The sequence below is a fragment of the Eschrichtius robustus genome, chromosome 18 (genome assembly GCF_028021215.1).
Source record: "Eschrichtius robustus isolate mEscRob2 chromosome 18, mEscRob2.pri, whole genome shotgun sequence".
Classification (NCBI taxonomy): domain Eukaryota; kingdom Metazoa; phylum Chordata; class Mammalia; order Artiodactyla; family Eschrichtiidae; genus Eschrichtius; species Eschrichtius robustus.
In genome coordinates this window covers 73330658-73345944 of record NC_090841.1, presented here as the reverse complement: position 1 = coordinate 73345944, position 15287 = coordinate 73330658, and the positions used below count along the sequence as shown (strand labels likewise).

At 41.4% G+C, this 15287-nt stretch overlaps 1 protein-coding gene across 2 annotated transcripts; it reads left to right on the top strand.

The window, feature by feature from the left end:
* Nucleotides 1-41: 41 nt before the first annotated feature.
* Nucleotides 42-11302, top strand: POGLUT2 (protein O-glucosyltransferase 2). 2 transcript variants are annotated; one of them, XM_068526568.1, is made up of 10 exons: nt 42-560; nt 1796-2001; nt 3742-3947; nt 4125-4202; nt 5246-5418; nt 5540-5777; nt 7139-7348; nt 8052-8141; nt 9314-9421; nt 11083-11302. In XM_068526568.1, the coding sequence occupies exons 1-10, from the start codon at nt 379-381 to the stop codon at nt 11098-11100; spliced, it is 1509 nt and encodes a 502-aa protein (XP_068382669.1). In that variant the 5' UTR covers nt 42-378; the 3' UTR covers nt 11101-11302. The 2 variants fall into 2 exon arrangements, with proteins under 2 accessions (XP_068382669.1, XP_068382668.1); XM_068526567.1 differs by lacking the exon at nt 11083-11302 and having other exon boundaries at nt 9314-9538.
* The last annotated feature ends 3985 nt before the right edge of the window (nt 11303-15287 follow it).

Sequence of the window (15287 nt, the reverse complement as noted above, 5' to 3'; positions counted from 1 at the left end):
GAGGCCTTACTCAGTCCGGGCGGACGCGCGGGCCAATCCCCTCGCCGTGCACCTTGGGCTGGAACCTGAGATGAGTTCGCCCTCAATGATGCTCCAGTTACAGAGGCAACGCAAGTTTGTTGTTATCCCGAGGAAGAGGAGCGGCGAGGTCCTTGCGCATTTCAGCAGAACTACGGGCACCTTTCAGCTGGACAAGCCAGCGCCCCGGTTGTGACCTTTCCGGGGAGACCCACGCGCCTGCCCAGCACAGCAAAGGACCCCACTTGGAGCCGCGTCTGCTGCTGCGATCGGCCGACGTGCCCCTGCCGGAGCCGCGGCTGGTTCCGTCCACCTCTTCCACTTCATTTATCTGTGGATCATTTTGAGTCCATCTTGTAAATGTTTAGCACTTTGCTGCTTTACTGCTTCTTTCTGGGGACAGTTCCAGCACTGGCCGAGACCGGCGGAGAGAGGCGACTGAGCCCGGACAGGAGCGAAATATGGGGACCCGGGCTCAAAGCAGCTGTGGTCCTTCCCGCGCGCTATTTCTACATCCAGGCGGTGGACACATCAGGAAATAAGTAAGTCGAGCAATGGCTCCCTGACTATTTTGGAATGCAGTTAAAACTTACTGGTTTTCCCCTTAAGTTTTATCCGCCCAAGAACTCGTTTCTCCACAGCAGTTTAAAAATCCAGGACATTTGGGTGCTATTCACATCTGGTTGTAACTTTTTACCCCACCCAATCAATTTTTCTCTGTAGCTTTACAAATAATTTCGAATTAGCTCTTCTCCTGCCTATTTTGATAGGGATTTCCCCATGACTGGGGAACAAACTCCTGTACTTTGCTGAAAGTACTCTTTCTAATTATTTTTGCATAAACTGTTATAAGGAATTTAAACCCAGTTGTTAGAAACTGGTTGGTTTCACCTTTCTCTGTTTTCAGGTGGACCTCTGCAGGTAAGTGGGTTTTGAAACTCAAAAAAGAAAAATAAAGCACTATTTGAAACTTCAGAGTGGAGGGGGAACATATCAAAATATGAATCTCCTCTGTTTGTTACAACTTTATTTCGTTCCACTGAATTCAACGGTTAAAAGTATACTTAAAACGTATTTGTAGAATTCACTTACTTCTGAAATGATTGTCTTTTGTTTAATTGGTGGATGCTGACTGTATTTTGTAGGCAGAAAATCTTGGGACTAAGAAGTTTCCCAAAGCAAAGAAAAGGAGAGTTATAAATTTTGTCACTTGTCTATAAATAGTACGATTGGGGAAACTAAATACCACCTTAATCGTGACAGCCAGAGCACTCACTCCAAAAAAAACTTTTGTACAACGTCACTTGGGTGATATACTACCTACTAGCTTTTGCCCATGGCTGAGCATGATTTATAATACTGATTCTTTAAAAAAAATCTTTGAGAGAGATTTTTCAGAAAATCATTATCTTTAGAGGCACCATTTGATCACAAATTTCCAGATGGGCATGAAATAAATAGTAGGTTGATAAGACTATTTTTATATATGAAATGCATAAGTATGTCCTATGTTTACATAAATTAGTAGTCAACATATCTCCTTGCAATTTTCTAATAAAACTGTTTTATGTTATCTTGGCCATTGTAATCCTCTTCTTTTTTTCCTCTCTGATCCATCCTATTCATTCTGGTACTAAAAGCATAAGGAAAAAGAAACAAGCATATGTTAGGGGGAGAACATGGAGGAGAATAGGAAGGTTCACAGACTACAGAACATAATCTTTGCAGGGTTGTTTCTTAAAATAATCTTTATATCTCATTGTACTTCCCATCACAGATTCACATCTTCTCCGGGTGAAAAAGTGTTCCAGATTAAAATCTCAGCCCCAGATGAGCAATTCACTAGAGTGGGCGTCCAGATTCTAGACCGAAAGGATGGGTCCTTCATAGTAAGATACAGAATGTATGCGAGCTACGCAAATCTGAAGATAGAAGTCAAATTCCAAGGTCAACATGTGGCCAGATCTCCATATATTTTAAAAGGTAATTTGGAACATAATTTTAACACAGCAGTATTTGAACACAATAATACATGTCATTTGCTCAACAAAAAGTTAGCGTGGTATTTTTTTCACTAAAAGAAAAAAATAGACATTTCCTACTTGAAAGCTAAATTGAGAGTCCTGGTATGAGAGAGAAATGCACGATTCAAATGGAAATTACAATTTGCTAAAGAGGAAAGAACATATTAATAAGAGAATTTGCTCCCTAAAGGCACAACATTAGCAAGAACAATCAAGCTATATATACGGTCATCGATGGCGCTTTCTTAGTTAGAGATATATGACTTAAGTAACTGATGAGTGTTATTGAAATTTGGTCGGTCACTTCAGGAAGAAAGAGGACTTGATGGGAGAGAGGGGGAATTGACTGTGGTTTTTTTGGTTTTGTTTCAGTGCTATTTTCCAGAGAAATTCTGTTTTCTTATACAGGATAAGAGTACAACGTTCTTACCTAGAGCCATATCATTCCCTCTCAGCAGAGACAGTACCCTAAAATATTAGAGAAACAGGGTGTATACAGACACACGAATCTTCCTTGTCCCCTTGCTCCACGAAAGGCAAACGTTTTTCTAGAAAGTGCCTCCGTTTCTTCCCCACACTCCACCAGGACCACACAGTACCATATAACCTGCTAACCTTAAAAAGATGTCCCATTGTCTACTACTGCCTGGGTCAGGTGACAGTCTGAGAATCATAGAAATAAATGACAGTAAAATCTCAATTCAGATGCTATACTATGTTAGTATTATTTCTATAAACATGTAATTAATTCATTATAATATTAATGAAATGGGTGTTTTGAGGATTACTTTGCTTCTTTATATTTTCTTTAAAAAAAAATATTATACTAAACATAGTAGGGGTGTTTTATTTATTTGTATTGGTTGTTTTTGTTGGCTTTTTTGTTTTTGCCTCACCTCAAGGCTTGCAGTATCTTAGTTCCCCCACCAGGGATCGAACCCAGGCCCCGGCAGTGGAAGCATGGAGTCCTAACCACTGAACCGCCAGGGAATGCCCATTTGTATTGTTACTTATGATGATTTATCCATTGAGAAAAGTACCTTAGACACTTTAAGAACTAGTTTGTATAATAGACCATTGAAATATAAATTTCTTATCATTTTGTCTTTCATTAAAACAGGTATACTCCTCTGATATCCTTTTACCAATGTTTGGTTATTCTTAAGTACACAAAACATAAAGAGTAATGCTTTGCCATACAGCAGAAACTAACACAACATTGTAAAGCAATGACACTCCAATACAAATTAATTAAAAAAAAAAAGAGTAATGGACTATGGGAACTTCCCTGGTGGTCCAATGGTTAAGACTCTGCAGGAGGCATGGGTTCGATCCCTGGTCAGGGAACCTAAGATCCTACAGGCCGCACCGCCAAAAAAAAAAAAAAAAAAAGAGTAATGGACTATGGTAGCCACTTAGAGCAAAAAGTAGCACCGTTGGCTTTCTTTTGAACTCGTGCCAAGTGGGCCTGACTGTGAAAATATCGTAACACCTATCTGTGAAGAGCGGTCAGAACAGACTTAACTTGAGATACACCAGAGTAATAAAAATGTTTTTCTTTTTAAAATATGTTTTCCATCAAATTGCCTTCCCTATCTAACTAGGCAAAACTTGTGAAGTCATATTACAAATATTTGTTACATGTTTCAAATGCTGAGTGAAATTATTACTGTATACTTTGTTCCTTGTGTGTAATTAGGGCCAGTTTACCATGAGAATTGTGACTGTCCTTTGGAAGACAGTGCAGCCTGGCTACGGGAGATGAACTGCCCAGAAACCATTACTCAAATTCAGAGAGATCTGGCACATTTCCCTACCATTGATCCAGAAAAGATTGCAACAGAAATCCCGAAAAGATTTGGACAAAGACAGAGCTTGTGTCATTATACCTTGAAGGATAACAAGGTACAATTCATGACTGAGGTTTGCTTGCCTTAGTGATTTTTGATTTTGACCATTTGGCTACAACTAGCTACATAGTTTTATTAAAAATCATTCTACAGATCATTGTGATAAGACTGATCTCAGTGAAGTCAGCGGGTACTTTTAGACTAACAGAATAAACATTCAATTCTCTTCTAGATTTATATCAAGACTCATGGTGAACATGTAGGTTTTAGAATTTTCATGGATGCCATACTACTTTCTTTGACTAGAAAAGTAAGTATTTCTTTTCTCAGATGTATAATAGACAATTTGAGCCCAATTTTACACTATAATTTTTCAAAGTAAAAATAATAACAATACCAGGGTTGTTCTATTCTGGACCCTTAAGGACTATATACTATTCTGAAGTTTTATGTCAGGTAGTGTACCTGTATTAGTCTCCTAGGGATGCTGTAACAAAGTACTGTAAACTGGGTGGCTTAAAAACAACAGCAATTTGTTCTCTCACAATTCTGGAGGCTAGAAGTCCGAAATCAAGGTGTCAGCAAGGCAGTGCTTCCTCTAAAACCTATAGGGGGGATCCTTTCTTGGCTCTTCCTAGTTTCTGGGGGTGCCCGGCAATCCTTGGTGTTCCTGGTTTGCAGCTGCATCACTCCACTCTGTTGTCACATGGTGTTATCCTTGTGTGTTTTGACATCTTCATCTCTTCTCACAAGGACACCAGTCATATTGGATTAAGGGTCCACCCTACTCCAGTAGGATCTCATCTTAACTAAATACATCTGCAGCAGCCCTATTTCCAAATAAGGTCATTCTGAGATACTGGGGTTTAGGACTTCAGCATATCTTTTGGGGGGATACACTCAACCCCAAACAGTATATTATAGACGAAAATACCTGGGACTTCCCTGGTGGTCCAGTGGGTAAGACTCCGCGCTCCCAGTGCAGGCGACCTGGGTTCGATCCCTGGTTGGGGAACTAGATCCTGCATGCATGCCACAGCTAAAAGATCCCTCATACCACAATGACGATCCCACGTGCCGCAATGAAGATCCCGCGTGCCGCAACTAAGACCCAGTGCAGCCAAAATAATAAATAAATAAGTAAATATTTTTAAGAAAAGAAGATACTTTACAGTAAAATCATTTTGGTACTAAAGCTACTTTGAGCCTAAAGGAGACTTGCCATATGCTGAATCCTGTCCCTGGGTGTAGTGTGCTTTAGCAGGGTTTTAGTGGAGTTTTGACAATGATAGTGAAATGGCTGATATGAAAAACTGTACCATCATTTTAACCATCTTGGCTTTCTTTTCGTAGGTGAAGATGCCCGATGTGGAGTTTTTTGTTAATTTGGGAGACTGGCCTTTGGAAAAAAAGAAATCCGATTCAAACATCCATCCGATCTTTTCCTGGTGTGGCTCCACAGATTCCAAGGATATCGTGATGCCTACCTACGACCTGACTGACTCTGTCCTCGAGACCATGGGCCGGTGAGAGACGGGTCCCAGACGACCCAGAGCCTTGGTTTTCTTTCCTTGGTGAGTTCTTTCCCAACAACCCTTGCAGTGTGATGGTTTGGGAGAAAAATCTGTTGCACTCTCTGTCTTCCAGAGTCAGTCTGGATATGATGTCTGTGCAAGCCAACACGGGTCCTCCCTGGGAAAGCAAAAACTCCACAGCTGTCTGGAGAGGGCGAGACAGCCGAAAAGAGAGACTTGAGTTGGTTAAACTCAGCAGAAAACACCCGGAGCTCATAGATGCTGCTTTCACCAACTTTTTCTTCTTTAAACATGATGAGAGCCTGTATGGTCCCATTGTGAAACACATTTCATTTTTTGATTTCTTCAAGGTATGACATCATCCGTGGCCAATCCTTTGTGTTCTTCCAAATACCTGCATTTGGGGGCGGGAATTTGAGGCCTGTAAATTACAGGGGGTGGGAGAGGTGAGCACATTTTAGAAACAGTAAGGAATGGAGCCCCAGGGACTAACCAGTCCCTAGGGGGGCAACCTGGGTTGTACTCAGTACCTAGACCTGATGTTAAATAGGCACCACAGGAGCTTGGGACCTGGGTAGAACTATAATTTTTCCCCCAACTGACCCTCAAGAAGAGCACATTTCAGCTCCAAATCCTTTTTTATTAATAAATACATGTAAGTAATTTTACAAATATTTCTCCCCAGAGCCACAGCATCACAATAGACTAAAGGAGAAATATAAACCAGGTGTCTCTTATCGGGCCTTCCGGTAGGGAAATGACGGAATCCATCCAAACGCTCTGCCCAGGAACTCTGGGGATGCTACACACTTTCTGTGGCTAGAATGTGCATTGTTCCTGTTTCCCCAGGATGGATCCTTTCTCTGACAACTCCCCTTTTTCAAGCAGTGGGATACTGCCCTGATCTCTAGACCACTGAGGGGTTTTGAAGCCCCATGTGGTGAAGGGAAAAGTGGGCCAAAAAGTAGTCAGCTGTCTCCTGCAGGTGGGAAGGCCAGTGATTAGCTGTCTGTGCTGTAAATGGCCTGATTTTCTTTTGATGGGTTACCTGGTACGAGGAAAACCTAAAGAAGGCCATAAGTTGAATTGTCTGTGTTTCTTCCACGTGCATATCACAGAAATTTTGGAAAGAAATGGGGGATTTGATACCAAATCAAATCTGATACCAGCCATCCCTCCTCAGAGGGTGTTTTGTCAGACCTTTGCTTTCTTTCTACCTGTTGAATTTGCTACAGCTAAAGACTGTTGACTACCACAGTGCTATAAACATTTTGATTCATAGATGTTCTTGCCCCAGAGCTTGTTAATTTCATTAAAACTTGCATGTGGCCACCTGATGTTAAAAGGTAACGCAGCATAGAATGTGCCATCGTGAGGTGCTCATGTGCCATCAAGAAAGTAGTAAAGGGATTACAGAGTCACGATAAATCTTTCCTTAGGTTGTAGCCTTAGGACAACAGTTTTATAATTTTATTGGCTGCCCCACCGTTAGCCTTGGGGACCCTTTTTGAAACTTGGGAGAACATCAAAATGTGCCCTTAGCTCTAGGTCAGCATGTTATATATAATAGCGCTTACTAAGTGGTGGAGGCCAAGGGCAAAATCTGGCCAGTTTGTATCTGAGGTTTGATGTGTGGAAAGAGAAGGAGAATAAAAAAGAGTGGGAAAAAGGAAATTTAATGGAGGTTCTTCTACTTTACTGCTGTTTGCAGCATAAGTATCAGATAAACGTCGATGGCACCGTTGCAGCCTATCGCCTACCATATCTGCTAGTAGGTGACAGTGTGGTGCTGAAGCAGGACTCCATCTACTATGAACACTTTTATAATGAACTGCAGCCCTGGAAACACTACATTCCAGTTAAAAGCAACCTGAGCGATCTCCTAGAAAAACTTAAATGGGCAAAAGATCACGATGAAGAGGTAAGGTCAGTCTCTTTGTACCCCAATTATCATGGATTCATTTTCAATGTCTTGTGCCTGGAAAGCATTCGGGATGCTTAGATGTAGACCCTTACCTGTAAATGGGAAGCCACCTCCCCGCGGATAGCACAGATCCCTTCAGGGTAAACACAGGCATAGTGGCTTGGATTAGCTGTGTCCACTCTGCACATGACACAAAAAGCTAAACCTTGGCCTTGATTATGCTCTCTCTTTTAGTCAGTTTGATTTGAGCCCCAAGCACTGCCTCACCTCCTCTAGCAATATGAAAATGAAGATGGCCAGCCTGGCAGGAGGAAAAACTAACTGTGCTATGGATTAAAATGAGGGATTGCATGAAAGAAGCATCAAACTAATTGTCTGCTGAAAATTGTTAAGGCAGTGCATTAAGCTTCATCTTACATTTACTTTGCAAAGTCATTGTTAGTTCAATTATTGTATGCCTTTTCTCTCCAAGAGAGGCCAATTCTAGAAGGCCCAATATGACTTCTCAAACTTTCGAGTCTTAAAATTGTCCCTTTGATTTGAACAAACATACTCTGTTAAATGTTCCCTTTACCGCACAAGACCCCAAAGATATTTTTTCCACTGTTGTCCCACTAAAACGTACTCTGAAGATCAGTTAGCATATGTCTGTATGGGGAAAAATATGTTTCATTAAAGGATATTATTCTTGTTCCCACAGGCAAAGAAGATAGCAAAAACAGGACAAGAATTTGCAAGAAATAATCTCATGGGTGATGACATATTCTGTTATTATTTTAAACTTTTCCAGGTCAGTATTTTCTAAGAAAATAGACATACTTGTAATTGGTCATGTTAGTAGCAAGTAATATTTCACTTAACAATTTCTAATAGTATATTCATTAAGGAGATATATGTATACCTCTGTAGGCAAAAATCAGGGATAAATATTAAATAATAATGAAAATAGTAGAAAGCCAAAGATTAGCTAATGGAGAATGCTACAACCTTAAAAGAAAAGTATTAATGTTAGAACCATGTGGTATGTGGTTAGAAAATTGGCTTCTGATCCTACAGAGTTACTGTGTGTGGATTCGTATTTCCTCTCTGTACAATATTGCTGCTGCCTTACCGTTTCTTTTTCTATACAGTGCAAGGTATGTTTGGACCTGTTGTGCTGACCCCATATGGGCCATGACTTTTCTTGGAAATTGTATTTATGGACCTACCCATTTAGGCATTGTAATCAGAGCGTATCTGACAATTTGAAAGGTTCTTTTTTTAAAAAAAAATGCAGTAGTAAACAAGTAATTGGCTAATAATAGTACTAGATCTAAGTTAAAATTTTTTTAATTCATAATTGCAGAATTGCAGATATTGAGCCCCGTGTCTCAGGCTCTGCTGCAGAACAAAGTTGGTCATTCCTGGTCCCTTCCCCCTTTATAACCTTTCCTAGGGGATGGTGAAGTATGTAAACTGAAGAAGGAGCTGGGGGGATGTACTATTTGAATTCCTAAAGAGCCACAGGGTAGAGTTCATTCATTCAACTCACATTTTTCGAGCCTAAGCACCTCGGCCAGAGCTTAGCCCAGAGCAAGCACATGATGAATGAAGATGCGACTGAGGCTGTACCAGCCATGGTGGGTCAGGCAGAAATAGTCTGTCCTCAGATTCTCAGTCTAGGGAAGATGGGGAGCACAGTTATTTTCGCTACATGGCAGAAGGTCAGAAAAAAATACCATACGAGTCATATCACTGAAGCGTAGACTAAGGAGTGGTCCCTTAGAAATAGGCAGCCCAAAGGTCAGCCGCCTCTCAGAAGCTCTGTTGTTGGGCTTTTAAGGGGAATATGGAGGACCTTGCATATCACCACTTGACACATGAGTTAAGTGGACTGTGCCCTAGCAGACTCCGGCGTATCTAATTTGGTAAGTGGACGTTAAGTGATATATAAGGCCTGTTTTTGTATTGTTTCCTATACAGGAATATGCCAGTTTACAAGTGAGTGAGCCCCAAATCCGGGAGGGTATGAAGAGGGTAGAACCACAGACCGAGGATGACCTCTTTCCTTGCACGTGCCATACGAAGAAGGTAACCAGAACTCACCTTCTAGCCAGTGTCAGAGTAAGAACTAACAGTGATCCGACTCTTCATTCATTCCTTTCCTCGTTCAGTCAGGCAACAGCTACCTGAATTCCTCCTGGAGCCTCCAAGCAATTCATTCTAGCAGAGGCAGATAAAATAGATCCCAACAAGGCAAAAGGCAAGCGCTAAGATGCAGTGAAGTGAGCTCTCAGCAAAGTGGAGGGAAGCCTTTTTCACTGTGAGAATTCACATCACGTGGCATTTGAATAGATGTTTACAGTTTGAAAAGTGTTTTCACACCTGTCATCTAAGAGCTTCATCTCCCTGTGTGATTTTTTCTGCAGAGTTCGTCATCCCAGTTTAGAGATGGAAAAAATGTATAACCATCATTATTCATGTTAACAGAGTATTCATTTAAAAGCAATCTCGGTTGATACCACTACATACTGATTTTGTTTATAAAAGGCGGATGCACATATGGACTTGGCAGGCTGAAGAGGACCTTAGAGATCACCCAGTAAATGCCTTCATTTTATAGTTAACAAAACAGAGCCCAAAGAAGAGTTTAGCTCAGAATCATCTATATCTGGATTATAGCAAAGCAAGAACCAAAAGCCAGCGTATCACCTTCAAATTGTGTGCGTAATTGTGCGTAAAGACAGTGTGATGGGTTGGGGGGGGCGGTGATTATAGGTATTTTTCATTTGAAGGAATATATATTGTATAAAGTTACTATATGTATTATATATGTATATAAAATATGCTGGCTTGACATTATTTTAAGCAACAGCACCATGTCTCTGAATGGACAAACTCAGAACTGTGGCATTGGAACCACAGTTGAGAGCGCAGATTTGGCAATTATTATGTCTGCCTCTCAAGGGGGTTTAAAAGGAATAAGGTGACTACCAGCCCCGACGGTGTGATGGAGCCAGCTCATACAAGTTCACAGATGGTTAAATATTTAGGAATTTTTCACGGGTTAAATTTTGGTAGCTTGGAATCCACCTGGTGGAAGTATTTACACCATGACAACAGTACATGCTACAGATCAGTTTTGGTTGTCTGTTTTGTTTTGGGGGGGAACTGATTTGCCACTAACTGGCTCTCAGAAGTGATACATCATCAGCATTAATTCCTCTCAGTGCTGCAAGGCCATAAAATCAGTGAAAGCCAGTGACAAAACAGAAATTGCCAGAAACGAAACGTGCTCCCACATGGAGTTAGTGATTTGATATCAGAACGCTTCTGTTGGCTCCAAGTGAAAGTGGGCAGCTCCCTTTCTCCACTCCTCTTTTTAAATTTTTATCTCTAAGTGACTTTGAGGGGTGCCAAATGAGTCCCCTGATTCATAGAAGTTAGGGACGAGAATGATAGCTTTGTTTATTTTTTGCCCATTGTCTACTCTAGCCGTTCACTGATACCATTCCTAACGCAAGCCTTTTACCGTAATACAGACCCTTACATGTTCAGGTTCCCCACCAATGTGACTTTACCCTTGGGTGATTCCAAATAATAGTCCTAAAAGCCTCTAGCAATAACTTGGCTTTTTTTTTTTTTCCCCTTCTTTCATCTTTACGGGAAAATAATTAATAGACTAATGTAAGCCTTCTTTGACTCGTAGAAGACTTCCTGATGGCTCTAAATATTTTGTTTCTTAATTGCAGACCAAAGATGAACTCTGATACGCAAAATACCTTTCCTTCAAATAATGGTGCTCTGAAGACTCTTCTTAACTGAAAAGAAGAAGAATGTCTTTTAAATATTAATTCCATGGACAATATAAAATCTGCTCTGTGATTGTCTGGATTATGAAGATATGTTTCTTCTTGTTATGCAGTATTCCCGTGACTGACCTTTAAAGCACATTTTTAGAATTTTATAATAAAAGCACTTTTATTTGAAAAGGCTGTGTTGTGCTAATTGTTAGCTGTGTTTGGACCATGGAGCCTTAAAAAGAGAGGGTGTCTGGGTCCTGGACTCAGAGTGAAGCGTCACAGAAGCCCCACCTACCCACACACGGGGTTTACATGAGAAAACCATAAACCTCTGTCTTTTTTTTTTTTTCTTAAAGATTTTTTTGATGTGGACCATTTTTAAAGTCTTTATTGAATTTGTTACAATATTGCTTCTGTTTTTTTATGTTTTGGTTTTCTGGCCACGAGGCATGTGGGATCCTAGCTCCCCGACCAGGGATCAAACCCACATCCCCTGCATTGGAAGGCAACGTCGTAACCACCGGACCACCGGGGAAGTCCCTAAACCTCTGTCTTGTTTACACTATTATTTTGGATAATCAGTCCCTCACAGCCAAACCTAATTCTAACTAATACATCTTCCAAGGCTTTTCTTAATCTGGCCTCTGCCTGTATCTTTAATCAAATCTCTCACAGCTTCCTAATACGTACCCTGTAGTCCAGCAAAATCAATCCCCGTTCCTTCTGTGCCTTGTTCCTTACCTTCCTTGTACATGCTTCCCCTTGGTCTGGAATGCCGTGACCCTCTTCGTCCTCTGGCTTAGATATTCTTCAGTGCTCATTGCAGGAATCACTCCCCTGAATCTCTCCGTCTGTGTACTTGTATCGTCTTTTCCCTCCTATGGGGTCATGATCTAAACTGTAGTCTCTCTCCCTGACCAGATGTTAAGCAACTTGATTACAGAGACCGTGCTCTTCTTCTGTTTCATAGTGTGCCTGAAACTAGAAAAATGCAATAAGTATTAAATGGACGAATGAATGAATGAATGAAAATTACCCTGAAATGTGATTAAGAGAATTAAAAAGGAACTTGAAATCCTAACACTGAACAGTAGCATATGGCCCACAAATTCCTTTCCTAATTGTTTCCCTTCTACCCATCTTCCAGTTAAATAATGTGTTATAAATTTTTTAAATTGTGAAATGTTTCATATACACAAAAGTATATAAAACATAAACCTCCAGCTTAAAAATAACTATAAGAACACACTCGTGTAACTACTGACAAAGAATCCTGAACCTTCTTGGCCCATCTGCATTTCCTTGTAAAGTCTAGTCTGCTGGCGATTCTTGGTGTTCCCTGGCTTATGGACACATCCCTCCAATCTTTGCCTCTGTCATCACATGGTCTTTCCCGCTGTCTCCGTATCTTCTCTTCTGTCCCTTATAAAGACACTCGTCATTGGATTTAGGGCCCACTCTTAAGTAAGTCCAAGATGATTTCATCTTGGGAGTTTTAATTACATATGCAAAGACCCTGTTTCTAAGCAAGGTCACATTTCAAAGTAGTCAGGTTAGGACTTGGACAAATCTTTGGGGGCCCACTATTTACCCACTACATCTTCTAAAAACATTCCTTTTGAAACTAAGAACAACATAAGGATTCCCACCATCACACACTCCATTCCACCTAATGCTGGACGTCTGAGCTAGCACAGTAAATCTAGAAAAGAAGGAGAAAGTTGAGGATTGAAAAACAATAAAATATCATTAAAAGCAGATGATAGGGGACTTCCCTGGTGGTGCAGTGGTTAAGACTCTATGCTCCCAACGCCGGGGGCCTGGGTTCCGGTTCAATCCCTGGTCAGGGAACTAGATTCCACATGCATGCTGCAACTAAGGAGCCCGCCTGCCACAACTAAGGCCCAGCGCAAACAAATAAATAAATATTAAAAAGAAGAAAAACAGGTGATAGGCTATGGTACACAGAAAATCCAAATGAATCTACAGATAAGTTGTTGGAATTAACAAGAAAAGTTGGCATTTGCTGGGCTTCCCTGGTGGCGCAGTGGTTGAGAATCCGCCTGCCAATGCAGGGGACACAGGTTCGATCCCTGGTCCAGGAAGATCCCACATGCCACGGAGCAACTAAGCCCGTGCGCCACAATTACACAGCCTGTGCTCTAGAGCCAGCAAGCCACAACTACTGAGCCCGCGAGCCACAACTACTGAGCCCGCATGACACAACTACTGAAGCCCACATGCCTAGAGCCCGTGCTCTGCAACAAGAGAAGCCACCACAATGAGAAGCCCACTCACCGCAACGAAGACCCAACGCAGCCTAAAATAAATACATTTTTTTTTAAAGTTGGCATTTGCTAAATACAAAACTAGTATATAAAATTCACTTGTATTTTAATATACCAACTAGTAACAGAAATAAAAATGTTTAAGGTAAAATTTACAGTAGCTCTGAAAACTATGACGTAATTATTCGAGGAATTAAATCTAGCAAAAAGGGCCAAGATCTTTATAGAGGAAATTATGAAATCTTTTTAAAAAGTAGTTAAATCGAAAGACATTATATGTCCACGGATTGGCAGACTCAATATTAAAGATGTCAACCTTCCCCAACATAATATAGAGTCAATGTATTCCCAACCTAAATATACTCTGCCCCTTTTTCCGTGGAACTTTATAAAATTTCCTAAAAAATGTATGGACCTGCAAAGTCCAAGAAAAATTAAACACTTTTGAGGAAGTATGAATTGCAAGAACTTTCCCACCGTATAGCAAGACACTTTATAAAGCTATAGAATTTGAGACCGTGTGATACTGCTTCAGGGATAGAAAAAAATAGAGCAATACCTGAGAGCGATGCATAAACAGACTGGAAACTTGATCTGTGATCCAGAACTACAGAGAGTTGGAAAAAGGTTCACATTTCAGTGAATGGAGCTGGGACTGTGTAGTGTATTAATGATTCTGATTCCAATTTCAATGTGTGGTGGTTCTCCCCACACCACCAGGCTACTTTCCAACACCAGTTGGGTGTCCAACAATTCAACTCAATTCTGACACACTACCCAGAGATAGCATCAGATTCCTCAGGTTAACGGCTCAGTCCTTCACTTCAGATGCCAATCACAAGTCCAGGCTGCCACCTGTGCTTCCAGCCGACTGGCTATAAATCAGAGGTGCTCACAACCCCCTCCATGGGTTCAATTAATTTGCTAGAGCAGCTCACAGGACTAAGGAAACCAGGTTAGTCACTAGACTACCAGTTTATTACAAAGGATATTAGAAATATAAAAATCAGCATCCAGATGAAGAGATACACAGAGCAAGGGCCCAAGCAAAGGAACTTCTGTCCTCATGGAGTTTGGGGCCAGGCTTAATGACTTGTGGAAGCATCTAGGTCACCAACCTGAAAATTCTTCGAACTCCACCCTTTTGGGTTTTTGTGGAGCCTTCATTACATAGGCATGATTGATTAAATCATTGGCCAGCCCCCTCCCTTCCCCAGAGCAGGATAGGAGGATGCTAAAAGTTCCAATGCTCTAATCACATGGTTGTTTCTCTTGGCAACCAGCTCCCATCTTTTGGTACTTTCCAAAAGTCAACTCATTAACATAACAAAAGACCTCTTCATTGCTCTGTTGCTTCAGAAATTCCAAAGGTTTTAGGAGCTCTGTGCCAGAAATAGGACAAAGGAAGACAAAATACGTATTACTTATTATAAATCATAATGTCACAGATATCCATATATGGAAGAAAAACAATTGGATCCCCAGCATACACTCTATCCAAAGATAATTCCAGGAGGGTTAGTGACAAAAGGCAAAACATAATATAGGTGGGCTTCCCTGGTGGCGCAGTGGTTAAGAATCCGCCTGCCAATGCAGGGGACACGGGTTCGAGCCCTAGTCCAGGAAGATCCCACAGGCCTTGGAGCAGCTAAGCCCGTGAGCCACAACTACTGAGCCTGCGCTCTAGAGCCTGCGAGCCACAACTACTGAAGCCCACGTGCCACAACTACTGAAGCCTGCAAGCCTAGAGCCCGTGCTCCACAACAAGAGAAGCCACCGCAATGAGAAGCCCGCGCACCGCAAGGAGGAGTGGCCCCCGCTCGCCGCAACTAGAAAAAGCCCGCGCGCAGCAACAAAGACCCAACG